At 34.3% G+C, this 24,217-nt stretch overlaps 1 protein-coding gene across 1 annotated transcript; it reads left to right on the top strand.

The window, feature by feature from the left end:
* Positions 1-20,456: 20,456 nt before the first annotated feature.
* Positions 20,457-21,220, top strand: LOC114731354 (uncharacterized). Its single transcript, XM_028918495.1, has 3 exons — positions 20,457-20,551; positions 20,635-20,747; positions 20,847-21,220. The coding sequence occupies exons 1-3, from the start codon at positions 20,457-20,459 to the stop codon at positions 21,218-21,220; spliced, it is 582 nt and encodes a 193-aa protein (XP_028774328.1).
* The last annotated feature ends 2,997 nt before the right edge of the window (positions 21,221-24,217 follow it).

Genomic DNA, 24,217 nt, shown 5'->3' with positions numbered 1-24,217 from the left:
TAAGGGGTGTTTGGACCAAACCATGGTTTCAGAAGTGCTTTTACGGATTACAAAGTAAATATGTGGAGGAGGTTACCTCGTTTTGCGGAAAAGTGATTCTGAAACCGTGGTTTTGATTTTGCCAAACACCCCTTTAATCATATGCATTAGAATTACTTCTTAATTGGAAGTTCCCTTAATATAAGCAATCAATAAGGATATTTTAGATAAGAAATTATAAACTTGATAGGCAAAGTGAATTAAGATACGATATTTTAGATTACAGTGAGTCTGTTATGTAATTGTTATAATTTCTTCTATTCTTAATATAAGAGCTAGTTTGACATTCAATTTGGTCTTAAATATAAGATCCCAAATTACTTTATCTCTCATATTTATTCATATTTTCTCAAGGTAGTTTTTATGATAACAGTCAATGTTAAAGGTTTCATCAAATGGTAATTATAACTAATACACATAATTAACAAAAGTATTTTAGAAAAACCAATACTTATTTATTATAAATAACTTACTTAACTAATTTTTTTTAATTTATTTAAATTAGTCAACTAATTTTTATCGGATATATTATTTAGGACAAGAAATAATATAAAGAGGAAAGAAAAATGAAGAAAGAGTCAAAGTTTAACGCACATTACCCAAAATAGGCGGTCCGCCGAACTGAAACTGACCACACAAGCTCAAGACAATAGAGAAGCAGACGTAACCACAACCTAAACTTACTAAGATCCACGACACTGCCATCTAACTAAAATTGATTCAACCAATTCCTTTGATTGAATTTTTTTTGGCCAAAAAAATCAATTTTATTAATATCATGAAAAAATTAATACACACACCAATAGCCGAAGCCAAGTAAAAACTCTCAAAAAATCCTATCAGTACAACCTATCCCACACCTTGCACCTAACTAAAAAGCGAGAAAGAAACAAAATAAGAAACAACCTAAAAACCGGATAAAGCAAGAAACTCTTAACCAATACCTTCTTTCTTGAAACTTGTCCTGGTGCCTTCATTGGATTCCCTACACCTCACAGAGTCACGAGTCAAAATCATGCATGAGGAGGATGGCGTTGAGACCAGCCATTCACACTGGTACCTCCCCCTTGTTGTACCTACTGCTATAGCATCAGCAGCTTTATTTCCCTCCCTTGAGACAAGAGAAAAACTGACCCCTTGCACAGACTCCTTTATTTCGAGGACTTCCTTCAGCAACTCAAGACACTTCCATTCACACCTAGCACTCAAATTCTTCTCAATCATCTTGAAAAGAATCTCACAATCCATCTCAATCACCACTGGAGATTTTGAGAATTTCCTTATGCACAATAAGGCCTCTCTCAAAGCCATGCACTCAGCCATAAAAGGAGAGTCAGCCTCAACCTTTTTTCCAAATCCCCCCACAAAATGCCCACTTCCATCACGGCACACTACTCCTATGCCAGCCTCCCCATACTTTTCCCTGAAAAAACCATCAACGTTGATCTTGATCGTTCCTTCACTTGGTGCTTGCCAATTATGAAGCCTAGTGAGAGTTTCAACATGCATCCTCTTACTTTTATTACCCAAACTTCCTTTAGCTTTCCAAAATTCCTCTACTTGTCTCATTACCCAGTTCACAGTCTTCTTAGCATCAGGTTTCTCTTCTCTAAAGACCCAATTACATCTTTTTTTCTAGATCCACCAACAAGTATGGACTTCCCATATTCATTGAGCATATCTTTCCCACACAACATTGATCTCAACCATTCTTCACATCTCTGCACGTTCCATTTATTAAACTGAAATCCTAAACAACTTCCAAACCAACATTGTTTGGCTCAGGGACACAAAGAGTAAATGTTCTGTAGTCTCTACCTCAGATCCACATACAGGACACATTGGATCTCTAGCGCAAGATCTTTTAAACAAAGCTTCCTTGGTCGCCACTGCTCCTAATCCTATCCACCATAAGAAATGTTGTACTTTTGGCGGTGCTGGAACCTTCCAAATATTTTTCCAAAGCTGTTTAGGAGTAACATATGATGAACCTGGATCTCTGGTAAAAACCTCTTTCTTGCTCTCCTTAGCCACCCCATAACCAGAGTTCACTGAATAGCATCCATTCCTACTGGCCATCCATACAACGCTATCGGCACAGCCACTCATAGGAATAGGAGTCTTCAAGATCATCTCCAATTCCATTTGAGTGATTTTCCCATGAATGCTATTCAGATTCCAGCGTCCATTTACAATCAGGTCTACAACTTTCAACTTCTTCTCTTCCTCAGAAATGGAACCTGCTCCCAATTTATAGCCTTCAAGACCCGTAATCCACCTATCTTCCTAAACCTTAATCCTCTGTCCATTCCCAACCTTCCAACAAAGTTCATTGAGAAGCAGATCCCTTCCTTCTAACAAACTTGACCACCCCCACGAGGCTCTTTTTCCTTTCTTTGCCCTTAAGAAATCTCCATCAGGGAAATAAATCCCCCTCAGCAATTGACACCACAAATCATTCAGCTTTTGCAGCAGTCTCCAAGTTGTCTTTGCAAGCAGTGCTCTATTGAAGCAAAGAAGGTCCCGGAACCCCATTCCACCATCACATTTCCTCTGAGTTAGCTTACTCCAACTCTTCCAATGTATCATACCCTCATCTTGTTCTGACCCCACTAGAAGTTAGAGACCAAACTATCGATCTCCATACAAGACTTCTTAGGAAACAAGAAGCATGTCGTAGGGTACGTAGGAATGGAGTTTGCTACAGCCTTGATCAAAACCTCTCTTCCAGTAAAAGTAAGTAACTTTTGCTTCCATCCTTGCAACTTCATCCCCACCTTATCACGGACAAAAGCCAAAGTAGCAACTTTAGATCTTCCCCATAACACAGGAAGTCCTAAATACTTTCCTACCTGATCTGAGTGTCTTGTCCCCAAGCAACGTGCTACATTCTCCCTCATCTCTAAAGGTGTATTAGACGAGAAGAAAATATAGGATTTTTCAAAGTTTACCATTTGTCCAGAAGCATCACATTAAACATCAAGGATTTTCCTCAGGACTAGACAATTGATTTCATCTGAATTCAAAAATAAAATTGCATCATCTGTGAAGAAACAATGAGAAAGCATGGGGGCTCTTCTTGCCAACTTGATGCCCTTCAACTCCTTCTTATCAACATGATATTGGATCATCAGTAAGAGTACTTTAGTAGCCATGATGAAAAGGCAAGGTGATAATGGATCACCCTGCTTTACTCCCCTCCCTGGCACAAGGGAATCAACTTTCCTTCCAGCAATCTGAATATTGAAGGCAACTGAGGTAACACATTCTATGATCCGATTAACCCAACCACTACAAAAGCCTAGCTTCAACATAACAGCTCGCAAAAAATTCCATTCAACCTTGTCATAAGCCTTATTCATATCAATCAATCTTCAAAGCCAATTCTCTCTTTCTTCTAGACTTCTTGTTTTTCAAGTAGTGAAAGGCTTCATGTGTGATAATGACATTGTCCTGAATCATTCTTCCAGTAATGAAAGCCCTCTGATTCGGTGACATGATTCTATCCATCGGACCCTTCAATCTATTTGTCAGGATCTTTGCAATGATTTTATAAGAAACATTGCATAGTCCAATCGGCCTGAAATGAGAGACTCCTTTTGGCTTATCCATTTTCAGAATCAACACTATGTTAGTGTTATTTATCTTCTGCAACTCAGATCTTCCATTAAAGAATTCATGCACCATATCACAGACTTCCAAATTTATCTCTTCCCATGCTGAGTGATAGAATAAGGCTGAAAAACCATCAGGCCCTGGTGCTTTATTAGCACCAATTTGGAACACTGCCTCTTCTATTTCCAAATTTGTAACAGGCCTCATCAAAAGGGTATTATCATCCTCCGCAACAATAGGCTTCACATATGAAAGAGCTTGGTCTAGAGATCCAACACCTGCAGACTCAAAAAGCTTTTGATAAATTTCACTAAAGGCTTTATCAATTTCACCTCTCTCTTCGATCCATCTTCCATCCTCCCCCTTCAGTCTCAACACTCTATTTCTGTCTACGCTGAATGACATTATAGTGAAAGAACTTAGTGTTCTTATCTCTACAACTTAACCAGGTTACTCTAGACCTCTGCCACCAATAAACTTCCTCCTTACGCCAAGCATCCTCGATCTGGATGATCAATTCCTCTGTTCTTGCCAGTGATTCTTCATTCATAACACCTCACTGGCAATCACTTAATTGCTGCCTCAAGTGGTCAATTAATTTCCTAAAGTTAGGAAATTCTTTTTTGCTCCACTGAAGAAGTTCCTTTCTGCAAGCATTTAGTCTTCTGATTACATCCTCCAGTCTACCCTCCACTTCTCCCACTACATTCCTCCATCCCCTATGAACTACATTCAGGTAATCATCATGAGTTACCCAGTTAGCTTCAAAACAAAACAACTTCAGAGATTTATCCTCGATGTAGCAGCAATTAACCAGTAGAGCATGATGATTAGAACCTATTGGTTCTGTATGAAAAACCACAGCCTTATCAAAAGTATCTCGAAATTCCACATTACCCAGAGCACGATCAATTCTTTCCTAAACAATTGCATTTGGCCTCTTGTTGCACCAAGTGAATCTCGGCCCCTTAAACTCAAGATCTATCAAGCTACAGTCAGATAAAAGGCTTTGAAAATTAATAATTTTCCTCATAGCTCTTGGATTACCCCCTTCTTTCTCTAACTGTGACAAAAGATCATTGAAGTCACCCACAACCAACCAAGAAGCCTTGCTATTTGATGCAATATCCCCCAACTTGTCCCACACAATCCTTCTTTCACCTTCTTTTAGTGGACCATACACAAAAGTAATCAGGTCAGGTAAATCTTGATTCCTGGACGTAATCGAGACATGAATTAAGTTTTTTGATTTATACAATACCGCCAAATCCACTTCATCTTTCCACTAGATTGCTAACCCCCTGACAAACCTCGAGGTTCCACAAACAAAATATTATTCATCCCACATTTTCTACTAATTTTCTCACCTTTTTCATTATTCATTTTTGTTTCCATAAGGAAGATTATTTTAGGACTGAACTTTCTCACCAAGTCCCTTAAATTTCTAACTGTCAAGGCTCTCCGTAAACATTGACAGTTCCAAGATAGTATCTTCATGGTGCCTTGGTGGCTGTTGAAGGCCAGCCACTGCCACCCTCAGCATCACACTTCCTTCTACTACCCGCTTTTGATTTGAAAACGAACATACCATCACCATTCATTGGGCATAAATTTTCTTTCATCTCATTATCATCATTCGTCATCATTTCCACCCTGACCTCGCCTCCTTTCATCCCTTTGCTCTTACTACCTCATCTCATTTTTGCTTTCAATTTCTTCAAACTTGAAGCATAAACAGATATCTCTTGCTTCTGTACTGCATCCTCATTATTTATTCTTCTTTTCTTTGAACATTCAGATTCTAAGCCTTCAAGAGCCTCTCTCTTCAAACCAAGCACCTTCATCTTGTTAACTGCTTCAGAGAGCATTTGCCCAGTATACAACACGATTGCCATTGGATTTGAATCCTCAACTTGCTGACATTCAACATAATTACCACTGCCAGTAGTAGAGGAAGCATCATGCTTGGACAAACCTATCTCAATTTTCGGCCCAACTTCATTCTTTAATCCACTTGGACCTCATCTGATACAGTAGGTTTCCTTCTTAAAATTCTTCTTACTATTGCTCTACTCTGACTTTCTTCTTCAGAATCATCCACAGTAACATTCCCAATATCAGTACCAGCTTTTTCTTTCTCCACCTTATCCCAATCATTTTTGTTGTTTTTAATTCTGATGCTAAATAATGCATCATCATCAACACCTTGCACTTCCCTCTCAGATTTACCCCCACTCCCCTTATTTCTCCTAAGCGCTTCTTCCTTCTTCTTCCTTGCTACCTCTGCCTCAGGCCAATCATTTCGCATAATCACTACTGCCCCATCACGAGTTCGGCATAAAGCAGTAGATAGCCATGCACCATACCTTGGCTCCTCTTTATTAAAAACCGACCTCAATCTTTCAACTCTACAGGAACGATGATCGTGGCCTACTTTACCATATCAAAAGCAAAAATTAGGAAGTTTCTCATATCTCACTGTTATCCACGCTCTACTGCCATTTGGTTTTGGCATCCAAAAACCATATGCTAAGGCCTTCCTAAGATTCAATATTACTCTGGCACGTAGAAAGCTACGATAATGTTTTCCATTATAATACGGATCCTCAGCCATCATCATTTCTCCTACGTGACTTCCAATTGAAACAACATTTTCCAGATACATCGCTTCTAAAGGAACATTATGTAATTGGATCCAAACAGGACAAGATCCAAAGTCAACGTCCTCAAAAGATTTATACTTAGATCTTTCTTGCCAACTCAATAAACTACCATTGATTGACCATGGCTGACCTCTAAGAATTCTATCATATTCCTCTTTCTCAGAAAATTTAAACAAAAAAGCATTACCAGCTACTTCAATTATCTCCAAGCCAGCTTGTAGATTCCATGCCATACTCAGAATTGACTCCGTTGTTGATTGCATAAAGGTCCTCTCAATCAAGACTTTGCCGATCAAAGTCTTCTTCGAATCCTCCTCCCTCCAAACTAACGGAGTCGTAATCATAATCACTTCTATCTCTTCCATTCCCTATACACTATCCTCTGAACTCCACAAATCTGCAGATTCTACCTCCGTACCTCCGATCACCGAAAACTCACACTCTCATGCCCTAGCAGAGAGAACTCTCCATTCTCACACGAGTACGTGGAGAAACTCATATATTCGTCCTTTGATTGAATTGACTACATTGAATTGATGAATGAATGAAAAATACTAGTATTTAGCAACCGAATTTCATTATTTATTTATTTTGCGTTCAACCCATCAGTCTTGACATTGTATTATATAGCATCTTTTCAAGCGTGTATTCATTTTTAAACAATATATTGCATTGCCGAGGTAAGAAAACTATTAACTGATTTAATTCCAAGAATAAGTGATATTTTTTCATTAGTATTTTTTACAAACTCCTTCTCATTGGTATGACAGTATAATTACTCAGCCTCAAGTAGTCGTTGCTTGTCATTATTGTCGTATCCCCATTTTCATAAAGTTCCAACTAATAGCGACAACCACACTATCCTTTAATGATATTGACGTTAATACGTTAGATGGTACTCTTTTAATTCTAAATATAAAACTTATTTTGTAATATAAATATAAAACGGATCTTATATTAAAAACCGGAGGAAGTATATGGTGTCGTATTTCATTTTCATATCTCTGTGTGTGTCTAATTGTATATCTAAATATATACATATATAGAAAAATCATTATATGTTACCCAAACTTAGATGATTTTTTTGGGGGTTGAGAGATGACTTTGTAACATATTATAGGCCAAAACCAGCTGTCATGAAGGAAAATGGAGTTAAAAAGACCGTTAGGGTAAGGCCGTAGGGGTGAGATTGCTCCGTTTTTTATTATATTGGGACAAAATTATACCAATAAATATTTTAGGGTATTATTCTGGTTAAAAAAAAATATTTTAGGGTACCAAGTGCATATCCAAAATAATTGAGAGTGTGCTAGCATCTTTGCTCGTATTTTAATCATTTTTTCCCAGAAATATGCGCTTCTTTGATGGCAAAAAAAGAAAAAGAAAAAGAGTACGTGCTTCTTTAATCTGCTATGAAAATACCTTAATTAATCCACACATGCCAATAACAATTAAAAGCATTAAAACAAACAGAGTTTGGGTCTAACAGAAAAAACTAATCTTCTACAACGTGATGAACTGAGTTTCGAATCTTCACTGGAAGATGTGCCCACATTTAGTGCCCGATAATGTCTCGAACAAGATTGCCTCCAATAGGAGGATACCTGGGCCTACAAAAAAAAAACCATTAAATTTGTTATAAAATTAAAGTGGTTTCCAATATTACTTTAATTATTTTTTTTGCTAGAATATTACTCTAATTAATTATACTAAATTTTAACATCACATTAATTTCGTATAGAAAGAATGAAAAATTGTCCCTTCCAAGATAGGATGAAAAATTTCTTCTAATCTCTTGTGAGTTGATCCAGAGGTAGATTGATTAGAAAAATTTTGATAAATCATTGATTCATCTGGTGTCGAAATATATGATTCATTTATAAGTTTACTAGATCGAAAATTGCTGATGTTCAAAAATTAATAGAGCCAATGTCACATTTATAAGTTTACTAGATCAAAAACATGCTGGTGAGTTTATATATTAGGCTTTTAATGTTGAAAAGCCTGTTTAACAAATTGATATACCAAAATCATTTGTTAATGTCTCCGTGAATAGCCTGATCAATATTTATGAGAACAAGTCTTTTTTTTAATTTTAGTATTGGTATATTTAATTTAATATATTGCAACACTTATACACATCAAGGCAACAAAATTCTTCCAATAAAATTGACTTTTGGTCAAGAGCAAAATATTTTCCATTTAAAGATTGAAATGTGCAATATTTATTCCTACTAATCCACCACAATACACATAGATGGATATTTAAAGAAAGTTGAGACATATATTAGGTAAGAACTTCCTTCTTCTTATTTGTCTCTAAATAGAACAAAATAATGTTCCTAAAAGAAGCAAATAGATTTAGGAGACTTATATTGTATAATTAGTTGATTGTTATTCAACAAGGTTTTGCTAACATGAGGGGGAAAAATTAGCTAGAAAAGAGAACGTATAGAATGCATTATTACTATAAAAAATAGATCCTCAGATATATTAGTATGGACTAGAAGTTCATCAAACATTACATTCCTAAAATGCTACAATGATCTAAATAAAATTTTTTAAATCTCTTATTATAGCTAAAAATGCTCTAATTAGTATTAAAAAAAAAGAGATATACCGGCAGCATGAGAGGTTAATTGGTTCCAATATAAAGATATTGAATAAAGAGGAGTATACAACTTAGAAGTTATATTAAGGAGACATATACTGTAGAAGAGTATCAAGACATAACGAATTGTAAAACCTCAGAAGAGGTGCAGGTAACTGGAAAAAAAAAGAAAGAGATTTCAATAAGTTATGTTACAAGAAAAAATGGAATCGAAAAGATAAAGTTGTCAATAATGATTTTGATAAAAAAATTACGTGATAAAAAGAGGATCTTACACGTAAATCTATCATATAAAATAGACATAAATTTGGTCAGGAAGGAAAAGACGTGGTGAAAATATTATTTCGATATGTAAAAATTATGGACTGATTGACCTATAATCCAAGCACATGAAATAAAATTTTTTATAGAATATATGAACATTCATGTGAGAGTAAAGATTTTCACAAAGGTCTAATGATGCTTATGATGAGATATATTACTTTGTAGTGAATATAATTTTACATATTTGAATAGTCTGACAGTTATGAAATGCGCCTGTTAGATATTATTATGACCCATGGATGAGGATCATTAAATAGTAAAGTTTGCATGATAATCCTTAAAGGATCCAAAATATGCTATGAGTATATATGAGAAAATCTTTCAGTATATAAAATATTATGAAGATTAAAATAATTTTAGTACGTATCATCCATTTTATGGTTCTGAATCAAAATATATGAAATTCCTTGAAGGATTTCGCTTGCTAGAAGTATACAACTCAAGTTCTTGAAAGCAATACTTAATTAAGTTAAATAAGTTTCTATAAGAATTGAAGCAATCAGAGCGTATGTAGTATAACCAACTAAGTAAATATTGGTTGAGGGGATGATATAAAAATGGTCCAATTTGTCCATATATTTTTATAAAAGTTCTTAAAATGAGTTTGTTATAATTTTGGTTTATATTGATGACATAAATATCATTAGAACTCTTAAAGAACTCATATAAGCTATAAATTGCTTACATGAAAGAATTTGAAATGAAGGACTTGGAAAAAATAAAGTTTTGCTTCATATTACAAATTGAATAATTAAGAAATGAAAATTTTTGTATGTTAAATAATTGATACAAGAAAGGTTTTTAAATGTTTTCATATAGATAAATCACATCTATTACGTACTTCAGTGGTTGTGAGATATGTGGAGGTGAATAAAGATCCTTTTAGATCTCGAGAAGTTGATAAAGAACTATTTGATCCAGAAGTACCATATGTTAGTACCATTGGTATACTTATATATCTTACTAATCACATATGACTTGATATATCATTTATTATTAATTTACTAGTAAGATATAGTTCTTCACCAATATGAAGACATTAAAATAAAGATTAGAAATTCTTTTCTGATCTTCATGTTGGTAATTCTAGATAGAGTATCTCATAATATTCAAAAGATAGTAAAATATATATCTAGCAAATCTATTCAAGTAAAAAAGTAGTCTAGCAATTTTGTTCACCAAGTCGCTTCCTATTACAATATTTGAAAAGCTTATTCATGATATGAGATGTCATAGACTTAGGGATATCAATTAATGTTATCAAGAGGTGGAGTTAACTTAATACACGCTGTACTCTTTTTTCATTGTTTATGGTTTTTTCCCACTGAGTTTTCCTAGCAAGGTTTTCAATGAGGCAGTATTGAATTGTATATCAATGAATGTATACTCTTTTTCTTTTGCTAGATTTTTGTCCCATAGGATTTTTCCTAGTTGAAGTTTTTGTAGTGAGGCACATTCTTATATAAAGGACATTCAATGGCGAGTGTTATGAATATTATCAAATGTGGATATCCATCTCCTCTTCCTCTACAACTTCATCAACTCCTACTACTTTTACTAGGCATTAATCTTCCATTGCTCCATTACTCCTCTACTATGCTTTTAATTTTGTAACTCACCTGCACTTCACATTCATGTGGTTTATTATCCATTATCTATCATTTAAGTATAAGTATAACCTATGTGTAAGATTATGCCTATAAATAGGGCGTGTCATTGTATTGTGATGCAAGTGAAGTAAGTGAAGGAATACGGTACCATTCTCTCATTTTCTTGTTTATATCTCTTCTCTAATCTACTTTCTTTGTTAGTTAATTTCATAACACTAAGCATTTAATAAGCTTTTTTTTTTATTTTATCCCTATATATTCTCTTTCCTTTTTGATTCATTTACTTTATCTTTTACTTATTCTCTTCATTAATAAAGGGATATTTAAAAAAATACATGCATTACATATTTATTATTTTAAACTAACTTTAAATAATTTCTTGGTAAACATAAATAGATAAAATTTATTTTACATTTTGAAATGGAGGGAGTATAAAAATAGGGTACTAAATGGGAAAGGGGTCTCTCCACTTCCTTTTTCCTTTATTTCCCTCCACTTCTAATCTTATTGTAATTCGAATAGTCTATATTACAATTATATAAAATAATTTTGTAAAATATATTTTTTATTATTGTATTAAATTATAATGAGCAAAATTTAGTAGTTTAATTTTATTGATTTATTTTTTTAGTAAAATTAACATTTTGTTTGTAATTTTATTATAAAATCTCCACTGTCGAAATTGTAACTTTACGTCTTTACCATTGAGATGAGAATTAAAAAAAACAATAAAGGAAAAAAAGAAGTGGAGACGCGTTTTTGCCGTAATACGTGGTCGATACGCCAAAGCTAACTAGACAGAGATATAATACGGAGTGAGAGGGAGAGGGGCCATGGGGTAGAAAAGGAGGAGGGAGGAGAATTAATTGCAGGAAAAAGGGAGTAATTTCAGAAAAAGAAAATGGCGGGACCTGCAATTATGTTCTCTGTTTTTTTTTTTTTTTAACCGATTTCATGTCAGATGAAAATGCCCCCACTTAGAATACATCTATTGGATAGAGCTTGAATGAGGTGTACTCCCAGAGTACCTGAGAAGGCCTCCCTCATCGAGTCAATTGGATACAGATGGACGCCTCATCTTCCCCAAAGTCCTTCATTATATGGCTAATCTTTCTTTCTCCATTCTGTGGACGCGTTTTCTTCAGTGTTGACTTCCGTTTCTCACCGGAGTCAGTCTCAGTCGCCGCCATGCTTCAATCCTCAACTTGAATTGGCATTCAGCAATTTCCTCTCTTAATTTCCTCTGCTTTTCCATTTGATTATTATCATGTGACCTCATTTTCATCTTCATTTGCTTGTTACTTCTGCTTCTGCCTTTCCACGATTGTTCATTCCCTACTTGGACGGATTCAAGGTTGGACGATCTCTGAAGCTTCTCTGCGCACAATAATCTTCATCCCTTCATTACTTTGCTCGATGAAATTGCATGCATATTAACGAAAGGTAGATGATTTTGTATGTGCGGGAAAAGTAGATTAGATTTATTGGCGAAAACTCAAGCCCCAAACTGTGGAACTGGATATATGACTTCAGTTTTAATTATTATCACTTTGGTTCAGTCTCTGTATATATATTGCATATGCAGGAACTGTAATAATGAAAAAGGTAGGTGGTGGAAGGCCAAAGGATGATGATGTGCGGCGACACGTTGAGATACTGGAGGAAGGACGAAGATGGAAGTGTAAATATTGTGAACGGGAATTCGCAGGAGGTGCTAGCAGAATCAGATCTCATATTAAAGGAGGTAAAGGCAGAGGCATTCGAGCCTGTGCAAAATATGTTCCAGACAGAGGAAACTCCAATGATCTCAGAGACAACCTCCAACATTGTCACCAAGGTTACGCGATTATATAATATTATGCTCCCTTCTATCTTTTGAATAATTCCTGCAGAGGGGATTTTTTCTTTTTGTTTTTTTGCCAGCTTTTTTTTTCTAAAGATATCATATGTGATATTTATTACATTTCTCCCACATTGCCGCTATTTAATGTTGACCTAATTATTTAGAGTTACGCTATACTACAGGTTTAAATGAAGATAAAATTAATTCGATGCTCCTTTACTTTTCAGACAGAGGTGAAGAGTTTTAAATTTTAACTCTTCCCTTAGTTCTGGTAAATTTTGTTTACAAGTCATGCTCAGGGAATTTCTTTTTTACTTATAAGAAATCTCATTGGACGGTCGTCTATTAGATTATAGCATGCCCAGTGAAGCAGGACAAATCCAAGCTGATGCCAAGTATCAGGAAGGGGTTCGAGTTGTTGGGTCTTCTTCTGTTTCCGATGGGGAGAATGAAGAGTTGAAGGTTATACAATATGTGTTTGAATGCTTAAGGTTAGATTCATCCTTCTGACTGTATATGTGCTTCTAATATGTATAGATGAATGTATTTTATTTTTTGTTTTCTTTTTTTAAATCACTCTAATTCTATGTTTTGATAAGTATATCATTTTAATTAATTCTTCAGTCCTGAAGATACGGTTTTTCGTTATCCACTTTCTCATTTGACTCGAGAAGAATTTGCCACGCTTAGACCAGGGACTTGTTTGAATTCAGCGGTGAGTATTTATTTATTATATTTTTATATTCTATTTTAATACTATTCTCAAAGGTTTTAGTTATACTAATGACACTCAGTTTCATTCATCCTTAGGTAATAGATATTTTTGCAGAGATGTTAACCCATATGGAGCGAAAGAAGAAAATCACACCTTCGAATTGGTTTCTTCCTGTGACATTTTCGGTGATTTCCTATTCCCTTTTTTGTTACATGATGCATGTCAATAGTTGTTTAATCTAAAGCTAGTTCATTGACAATAACTCTTAATGGTTCACCGTAATGTGATAATAGGATGCAGCACTCAAAGGCAGCATAGCTGACTTCTTGGACTTTGTCCATCACCAAAAGATAAGAGAAAATTATATGTTTGACCTGAAATCCTGTGAGAAAGTATGTCAGTCTTTTCAACTCTTTATAGAAAAATTTCTCTATCAACATGATTACTTTTTTTTCCCCCTACTGTGTCAATTTGATTTTTGTTATCACAAATAATAGATATTTATTCCTATTCACGTTGGAGCAAAGTCAAATGGTGGACATTTTTATTTATATGTTATTCATTTAAAGAATAAAGAGATTGATATATGGGATTCTCTACCCAATGAGTTTGTGATTGAAACAGAACGTAACGAGACAACCGAAAAACTGGTGAGTGTTAGATAATTATTGCAATATTCAAAACATTAATCAATCAATTATTCTTTTGATTATATGGAATTATTTATTTATTTATATGCTTTATATCTAGTTGCTTGCCATGGAAAAGCTCTTTGAGAAATTCGAGAAAGTAGCATTTACGAAATTTCGTTCCAAGATGGAAATGGACATCCTCAAACAGCCTAATGGGTGAGTGGACGATTATTATGTAAAATTATACAAACTTTACTAGAAAATTTTTTTATCATGACCTTATAATATTTATATATATTTTTTAATTTGTAGATTTGACTGCGGTATCTTTGTTATGAAGTTCATGGAACAATCAGATAATTATGTGAACAGAAATTCTTCATTTCGGGTATGACCTCTTACAAACATGTAGTCATAGACTGATAGGTAAGCACTCACATGCACCCACACCTAGTTCACGGGCACGCAAGCGCTGTCTTTTAGTCATATAAATGATACGGACAACTATGTAGTTTGACAGTGAAAAAGAAAGGGAGGATTTGGCTTTGAAGTTGCTTAACAGTGACCTGAATCAAGAAAAACAAAATCTATATGAAAAAGCAAGACAGCACTATGCACAAGCTGAAAAGCAAGAAGGCAATAAAAGATTACGAGTTGACGAAGCAAATGGACATGATCCTTTAGAAAAAGGTACGAGTATCAGCATATAAAATATATGTCCAACTCATTTTAAATGTCATTTATGAAAATTTATTAAAATTAGTTGAAGTTTTTAAACATTTCAAAATTTTCGTAACTTTTTTTTTTTGGCCAAAAAAATTATCATAACTTCCAAATATTACTCCCATTGAATTATAACCCTCTCTTATATATTTCTCTTAGCCACTCTTGTCCAAAACTTTTTTCATTATTTAATGAGGGACAAGTGCGGAAAAATATTGAATGCTGCCCAAATTTCACGGTGGCTCTACATGTTGAATTCTTGAAAGTATATGTACGACTGGTTAAAATTTAAAAGCCATATCTTCAATTTATTTATTTTTATGCTTCTCACTATCTTTAATTAATTATTTGTTACTATTCTTGTCGCTAGGATCTTCCAAAGGCTATAAATTGCCTACAACAGATTTAATAGGGTGGGATTTTCAGTCGCATATTCAGGAAATATGGGAATGGATAATGGATGACAAGGTGTCAGCAATTGGGGTTTGGGGAATAGGAGGCTCAGGGAAAACAGCCTTGGCAGCCCATATACATGACAAGCTTTTAGAAGAAGCCAATGGTGACATTAAAGTTATTTGGTTGACTCTATCACAAAATATCGACATCTACAAGTTGCAAAATGTCATAGCCAAATCAATTAAGTTGGATATATCTGATGAGTTTGAGGTTAAAAGAATTGCCAGAAAATTATTTCAAGCACTCAAAGAGATGAAAAAGTGTGTTATTATTTTAGATAATGTTTGGGATCATTTCTTTCTAAAGGACGTCGGATTTCCTATGTCAGATAATCAAATTAAATTGATTTTGACCACTCGTATAGGGGAAGTGTGTCAAGGTATTGACTGTGAGAGGGTAATAGAAGTGAAGCCTCTAGATGAAGAAGAAAGTTGGGCTTTGTTTGAAAAGTTTTTGGGATCCCATGAAGAATTGTCTTTGAAAGTGAAGGACATTGCACAACAAGTGGCACAACAATGCGGGGGTTTGCCCCTTGCTCTTGCTAGAATCGCCACAAGCATGAAGGGGAAAACGCAGGTTAGAGAATGGAGTCATATGTTGAAATGTCTTGTAAACTTGGGCAAAAGGCAATATGAAATGGACAAATGGGTATTTCCAATTTTGAGATCTAGCTATGATTTCTTAAATAACAAATTGCAAAGATTCTTCTTGTATTGTGTCTTGAGTACCAATGAACATTTTTTCAATGACGATGCTCATCATTTCCTAAGAAGGTTTGTTTATGAAAGCATTGATGAGACAATAGAGTTCAGTGTGCAGTATGACGAAGGTTACGACATGTGGCATAAATTAAAGAATCACAGCATGTTTTATTATGATGGTGGTGGTTGTTTTGGCAAATGGAGGATGAACAAACTTCTTAGAGTCCTGGCTACTGGTATTGCAGAAGACACTGGCAAAATTATGGGAAAAGCTTATAAGAATTTGACAGAAATACCAAGTGATGGCCAATGGAAAGAAGATCTACAGCAAGTTTTTCTAACGGGAAACAATATACAAACAATTCCAAATGGCACATGTCCTAAGTGTACTCAACTTTCGACGTTGCTTTTGAATTGTAATGAAAAACTCAACCACATCACGGATGAGTTTTTCAGCAACATGCCCGCTCTGAAAACACTCGATTTGTCTAAGACTGCGATCCAGCGTTTGCCCGAATCAGTGTCCAACTTAAAATGTCTCATTTCATTGTTACTTGCAAGTTGTAGAGAACTGTGGTACATTCCTTCATTAGGAAAATTGAAACGGTTAATATCACTGGATCTATCTTGTACTGCCATCGCTAAGGCACCTGAGGGTTTGGAATCATTGGTCAATCTTAGATGCCTGAATCTACTCGGGATTGTTAAGTTGGTAATATCACCATCACTCATATCCAAATTGATCAATTTAGAGTGCCTTGAGTTGGATCGGGCCCAATGCTTAGGGCCTGAATTATCATACAGTGCACAATGTTTGAACAAGTTGGAAGTTATAGGTGCCTACTTTGATGACATTACCATCTTCAGTGCCTTTGTGTGGTTCGTGGCCAACTATCGTGAAATCAGAAGCTATCGATTAACTTTAAACCGTGGCATGTCTAATTTTAGTGATGAAGATGATGATCAGAAAATAGACAGAGGATATTCTGTGAAAACGATAATTCTTGAGCGTACGAATTTCAAAAATGGAGAAACAGTACTACTCCCAACAGACATCAAGAAGTTGTTTATAATAGCATGTTTGCTAGGGACAGGTGGTAGATCCCTATGCAATATTTTATCATATGCCAACAACAATAATCCACCACAAATTGAACTGCGGAGAATTAGCGGCTGTGAAGATGTGGAGTGCTTGTGTTGTTGCTCTAGTAGTTGCCCCTTTTGTTCCTCTTCCCAACTCGTTGGACATCTATACCTCCGGGAAATGAACAACTTGAAAGATTTGGTGTCACCATCTGCTGATTCCTTGCATCAATCCACCCTATTTTCTCATCTCACACATCTCCAAATGTGGCGATGTAACAGCATGAAGGCTCTGATGCCGTTTAGGTTATTAGCACTCCTCCAAAACCTGCGCACCATTTGCGTTCGTTTTTGTGGGCAGATGAAAGAAATAGTTGGAGAGGATCATTCTGTAATGGAACTTGCTGCTAATGGCGACCTCATGGCCCTTCCTCATCCTACTATCATTCTTCCCAACTTGACATCTCTGGAATTAGACGACATGCCAGAATTAGATTTCGTATACAGAGGCATCATGCTTTGCCCTTCCCTCCAAAGATTCTATGCTCATCATTGCAAGAAACTAAATCCCCCTCAGATAGCGATCTCAAATAATGGAAGTGTGCTTCTGATGGAGGACTTATGTGGTGATTACTATTGGGGAAAGTGATTAATCAGGTCCATATCCGCCCCACTCTGACTTTCTTTTATATTATGTTTATGATGAATATCGTTACTGTCTCTGTTTATTTCGCCTCGTGCTTCAAACAATCATTCATATGTTTCCTTTTGTGTTCTTTATTTCTCTCCATTTGCCTGCGTTGTAGTTGATTTTTGTGATCATCACCAACCTTGCACGCTCATATCAGTTTCTGAATGCCTGCCAATAAAAAACAATTAATGTTCCAATAATTGGCATTTTTTTGGTTATAAATTATTACATCGGATATCATAAATAAATCTCTACAAAAGGAAGCCAACTTGTAAGATATATAACCTCATCATCTCTTAATTTTTTTTTTTTTTCACTTGAATGATCGAAGTGTGCACCAGCGCTACTACTCAATCCGGGATATTAATCATTATGAATATATCTCATCTCCTAAGTTGCTAATGATATTTTCAATTATTCACTCAGTTAAATATAGTTGCAAAGTTGTTTGTGACATGCGTCTTAATTATTCTAATTCTTTTTTGTAATGTCATACGCAGGATACGGTTTTTACTGCGTGGGACGCTGAAAGTGATCAGGCCTAGCATCTTTTAAGACATCATTTAAGAACTGCTTTTGATTCTGTATTTATATTGTCTGCTTCTATATTTGTTCAACTGCACTATTTTAAACGGTACATTTATGGTGAAACTAAGTTTGTAATGCAACTACTTGCTTGTTTTAACTAAACTATTTGTTGGAAGAATGACACGAAGACTTATTCAAGGGAATTATTTATATTGAACTCAAGTCGCATTGCATAGATAAATTTACATATAAACTCTGAATATGGGACTTGTTTATGAATAAAACCTTGCAAGTTCTACTAAAATACTCTCAAATATCTTAAAATCGGTTGTCCTCAGTTTCTATTTGTAGGACAACATTTTGGAGAGTAATATTTTTTCCTACTGATAAGATAAATTAGAAAATTCGAGAATTATTTAGTACTTTTTTTTTTATTAGTAGTGACCTAAGGGAGAAAATGTGGCTCATTATAAAGGTTCATATATCATAATTACAATGATTCCGTCTTTTTCTAATTTATCTCTTTACAAATTAACATAGCTTGATCTAATAGGTGCGCTAGTAGTTGACTGGGAAAACACATCTTTAATACTCTTGCGGTCCTTAATATAGGACTTAATTCTTCAGTTAATTTTGATTTTAAATATAAGACATATTTTTTATATTTGTCAATTTTTTTTAAATTATCCCTATAGATATTTTCTTAACTATAATTAAGTAAGTAAAAGGGAGGATTATCATTTTTATCATTTTAAAGACAGCAATTTATTTATTTTTTATTTTTTTATTATGTACTGTTATATTTAAAATGAAACCATTTATCAATTCTCGTTAAGTTGTCAACGTTTTGTTTAAGTGAAATTATTATAATTTTATATGCATTAGATTGTACATAATTTTCAACATTTATAAAAATAAGTATTCCAATTACAAATACAAATTGATTGTAAACTTTTAAAATTTTTATGTCACAAATTTACGAAAATGCACACGGCATATCTATCCTTCGAGATACTACATGTTAATTATGAATGCCAGCCATACAGAACAAATAAGTATTTCGTCATCATGCATCAAAAAGCTGACTTTGAGAAAAATATCATATTGGATTTGCAGTTGAATTATTTTAAAAATTGAGGTTTAAAATTTAATCAAACTTTTAAAAACAAAAACGAAAGATGCCATATGAATGGCAACGGAAAGAAAGAAACAGAATTCATCTCTTTTGAGAATAACGTTGTGACAACAACTAACGATTAATTATAATTATAAATGGATAAGTAGTGTCTTATGTAAATAATATGTTTTATATAAAATTGGAAAACAGGTATGAGAAGATCCAAATTATTTATAGAAAACAGGCACACACCAGCACTCCACGTGTGACTCTATTTTCAGCAGGCCTGCATTATCTTCACTTTATATAGCAAACCAAATTATTTAATTCAACATAAGTCAACATGTTGAAAACGACAAATCAATCAGACATCGAAAGGCAATATTGGGTTCTTATCAGTTCCTATTTTAGTAGCTGCCGGCACCATGAGAGACAGAGATCTTTCTTCTTATCGCATGTTAAATGATTTCCAGAGTGTAAGTATATATTGCCATTGCTTGCTTGTGAAGTAGCAGAGTTAAGCTTGTGAATTGAAGGAAAAGAGATCTGAGATTGCAGCACACACGCACAGAGAGAGAGAGAGAGAGAGAGAGAGAAGGGAGATGAAAGGAAGTAAAGGTGGTGAAGTGAGAAGGATTCATATAGTGTACTTCCTCAGTTTGATGGGTCGTTCTGAAGAACCTCATCTCGTACGTATTCATCATCTGGCTCGTAACGGGGTCTATCTTCGAGGTGGCTTCATTTCCCTGTTTCTTTCACCGCATATTTGTTAGACTTAAGAAAGTTGCTCTCACTTTTGACCTCTGTATTTGGTACTTTGTTTCTCATTTGCACATGTCATAATTTGTTGATTCTCACCTCTAATGTTATATGCTTCCCTCTTCTGTCTTTTAATACTCTGTTTCTTAAAGGTTTTAGACTTGTCTTTATAACATGAAAAACCACATTATTAAGCGTTTTATTCGTATGTTAAGATTTAGCTTAAACAAAGAGACAACAATGGCATGAATTACGGTTGTGGTTTTTGAGATGGTGGGTTTACGAATTACAAGCTCCTCTGTCTTTGTGTGTAGTGCCCTCTTCTCGCTTTTAGAGGTCATGATTTATGAACTTTGTTTATGTGATCAAAGATGTGAAGAGATGGATTGGAGAAGTGAGAGGGAAGGATTTGACAGAGACACATGCATGGTCCTACAAGAGGTAGAATGAATGGCATCTTTATACTCTGTTTTTGATTTTGAATGAGTTGAGGTGTGTGATTTGTGGATTCAAATTTTAAGCAGGAGATACAAGACAGGTTACGTGTGGCAAGACTTGTTAGATGATGATCTCATTACTCCAATCTCTGATAATGAATACGTCCTTAAAGGATCTCAAACACACCCTGCCTCTTTTGGTATGTCCTTCAAATGAAATAGTGGAGTGTTGTCATTTGGTAATAATTTTCAAAATGAGTTATGTATGTATTTGTTGAGAAGCCTCTTTGATTATGCAGAAACTTTTATATTTGGTGAAAGGAAAACTTCCATGTTGAACAAGGAGATTCATGTTCAAGTACATGATAGAGAGGGCAAGCAGTTGAAGCAGAAGCAACCATTGATACCGGAAGAACTTCAACTTGAAAGATTTCCATATTTCAAACCAAATTCTCTAGATCAGGTACTATCAGAAATAAGCTCTGATAGGTCCACATTACCAGATGGAAGTGAATCTTGTAGAGTTAAACCAGACAAACTCGTGGACAAAGGCAAACACAACCCAGACACATCATTTTCAACTTCATTATCATCTTCTTCTTCATCATCATTATCTCCCTTGAAAGGAAGTAAGAGATTTTCAACAGGAGCTTCTGGTTTGTTTGCAACTTGATCACCTGTCGAGCCTGAGATCCAAACGACGACGTAGTAGTCATGCTGAACCAAGCTCATAAAACTGTTTCTAAGAACTCTAACACCCTCAATGATGGTAATGTTAACGCACAGATTCACAAACATGATAGGTTTGGAGGATCAGCTAGGAATCTTGGAAGTTGTTGGAATCCCCAGCAGGAGCATGATGAAGCCAGGTAAGTAAATAAGAAATTGGGCCCAGAATATTTCAAGTTACAAAATATGACAAAATCGAAGTTTTTCTTCATAACATGAGCTTTCATATTTGCAGAAAAGGCTGTGATGAGAAGAGCACAAACAAGAACAAGAAGCTAGGCGAGTTTCTGAATCAGATTTCTCACAAACCATTTGGAGGGTCAATTTTCTCTAGATGAGAGGAGGCAGAAAATACAAGAAAATACGTTGTAGGGAAGAAAAACAGGGCATGTTTGGAGCCAAAAAGCCCATCAGGGTGAAAGATCCATTTTGTTGGACCATCATATATAGATCATCAAGTACAAGATTTCAAGTTTCATTTAGTCATGCAATTTTTTAAAAAATGCCGAAATGATAATTCTTTTTGGCTTCATCAGATTCCACGAGCACTATCCAAATTAATGACTTATTTCATGTTATATGTTACTTGTTAATTAAACTAAATTAAGAATTCAATCTATCTTCGACCTCTACTTTTGATTTGTAGCTACAATTCTTCTGCCCGCCACCAATTTTGGGGCTGGGCTTTTTTAAAAAAATTAAAAATTAAATTCCAGTCATAATCTAAAATTTCATAACCTATATTAATTAATTCAACTTTTAAAAATCATTATATATACTATGGTTGTAGTCTTGTGGTCAAACTTTTTTTTGTGTTGAAGGAATTAATTCTCATCACCATGAGAGCGTTGAAGCTTAAGCTTACCTCCTCGACTTTTCCTAGCACTAATTAAGCAGAATTAATAGCTGCTTCTATATTCAGAACATTGATTCATCTCCTATCATCGTTTACCATTAATTTTTTATTTATAAAAAGACAGTTATATGTATCAGATAAAAAGATATTATAACACAGAGTGTATATAGGGACAAACATAAGAAGAGAATAAGTTCCTAAATTGAGGTTTGATGAGTCTTATTCATCTCCCAACTGAAGACAATTTGTCATTAATTCTTTGATGAGTCTTTTGAATTTGTATTTACATTAAAGACAAAGGTGCCAATGCCACAGCTTCTTGTCTTTGGTTGCGGGTGTATTTGGAATCACATTTGGAGACCCAAATTGACTTCCCAACTGGCAAAAAAGGTTTTTTGAATTTGGGGTGTGTTTGGAATCACAGTTTTGTAATCTAATTTATTTGTGCAAATGGGCTTCAGGGAGAAGCTCCCTTTTATTGCTTTCTCCGGTGTGTCCAAAAAAACGGTTGGAGCATTAATGGTAATTTAAAATTTTCACCTACTTATCATATATTCATTTTGGGTGTTTGCATGCGTTTATTTTCAGTTGGGAAGTCTGAAAAACGAGAATAACAGAGGCGCAGCTAGAAGTCTGAAAAATATTTTCAGTTGGGACCAACAAAGTAATTTATATATATCTATTAAATATATTTAATTTAGTATTTTAGTATTTTTTTCAATTTCTTCCTAACAATAAATTAAATTTCTTTATTTGTAATAATTTTATTTTCAATACTTTTTATAAAATTATCACATTATATATATAAATAATATTATATATGTATTACTTAATAAAATTCGTGTCCTTTTAAGTCATTTTGCATCTAAACTTACTTTTTTATTAATCATCCAAACAGGTTTTAGTTTCTCAAACAGAATTTTTTACAAAACTCAATCTTAATATAAATCACATTACACTATCTGACTTTTACTTAGGGTGTGTTTGGATGAAACAAAACCGTGGTTTGGAAAAGTGATTCTGGAGAATAGATTCTGGGAAGAATAGATTCTAGAAAGAATAGATTTTATGAAAAAGTGATTTTGAGAAGTGAGAGTGTTTGGATAGTTTTTATTAGAAGCACTTTTTATATATATAAATTACTAAAAAAAACATAAGTTAATATGATAATTACAGAAAAGATAGATTTTATGATATATTTTAATTTGAAGGAATAAAATTGTTAATAATATATTTTTTATTAACATAATTAATAATACATAAGATAATATAATTAATAAATAATTAATATGTATATATATTTATAAAATATAAGATTAAATATGTTTATAAAAAAATAACAAGATACATATCCTATAGGCTCTCACACTCTCCCTTTTTTCTCCAAAAGCAAAAAAATTTTGCTTTTTCCAAAACCATGGTTTTGGTTTTTGGGTGGGTGTTTGGGTGATTTAGTCCCCAAACCATGGTTTGAGGTGTCACCCAAACCATGGTTTGAGGTGTCACCCAAACACAGTCTTAATCTGACTTCTGTAAAAGTCAAATTAAAACAAAAGTTACTTCAACCACTACTAATCCAAATACATCCTGCAATTGGTAGATGCTATGGTCTTTTCCCCCTAGGCTTTTAATTAATAATAAAATGCACAAAATATTTTATTTAAAGTTTTCATTTATTGACACTAATGTTAAATTGTAAATTACCATAAATTGCATGGTGAGTATCTGTAAAGATAGTTTTTTTTGGGGGGGGGGGCTTAAGGGGTAGAAAAGGGTTCCTTGATTTTCATGATTTTTCATCTCTTCAAGACCAGAATTTAAAAATTGGTTTAGTTTCATCTCCAGAGGACCAGAAATGAGAAGAAAGGGGATTAAGAAAAAAAGAAGAGGGAAAAGTCAAAAGAAAGAAGTTTTACCTCTTTTATTTTTCTTCAATTAAAGTAACCCAATTTGATGGGCTAGCCTGCCTACTAGTAGCCCGTGACCAAACTAGGTGGGCTAGTTAGGCCCTTCTTGCAACAAAGTTTGCTTGTATTCCCAACTCTACACCTATCAATAAACAGTGGTTCTTGGGAGAGGAATTAT

This window comes from Neltuma alba, unplaced genomic scaffold, assembly GCF_004799145.2.
Source record: "Neltuma alba isolate B1F8T4 unplaced genomic scaffold, ASM479914v2 tig00012824_pilon, whole genome shotgun sequence".
Classification (NCBI taxonomy): Eukaryota; Viridiplantae; Streptophyta; class Magnoliopsida; order Fabales; family Fabaceae; genus Neltuma; species Neltuma alba.
This window is presented reverse-complemented; position numbering and strand designations above follow the sequence as displayed.

Coding starts and splice junctions, on each gene's coding strand:
- LOC114731354 (XM_028918495.1), top strand. CDS start 20,457: ATGAACTTTGTTTATGTGATCAAAGATGTGAAGAGATGGATTGGAGAA. Junction 20,552..20,634: donor CATGCATGGTCCTACAAGAG/GTAGAATGAATG, acceptor AATTTTAAGCAG/GAGATACAAGACAGGTTACG. Junction 20,748..20,846: donor AACACACCCTGCCTCTTTTG/GTATGTCCTTCA, acceptor TTGATTATGCAG/AAACTTTTATATTTGGTGAA.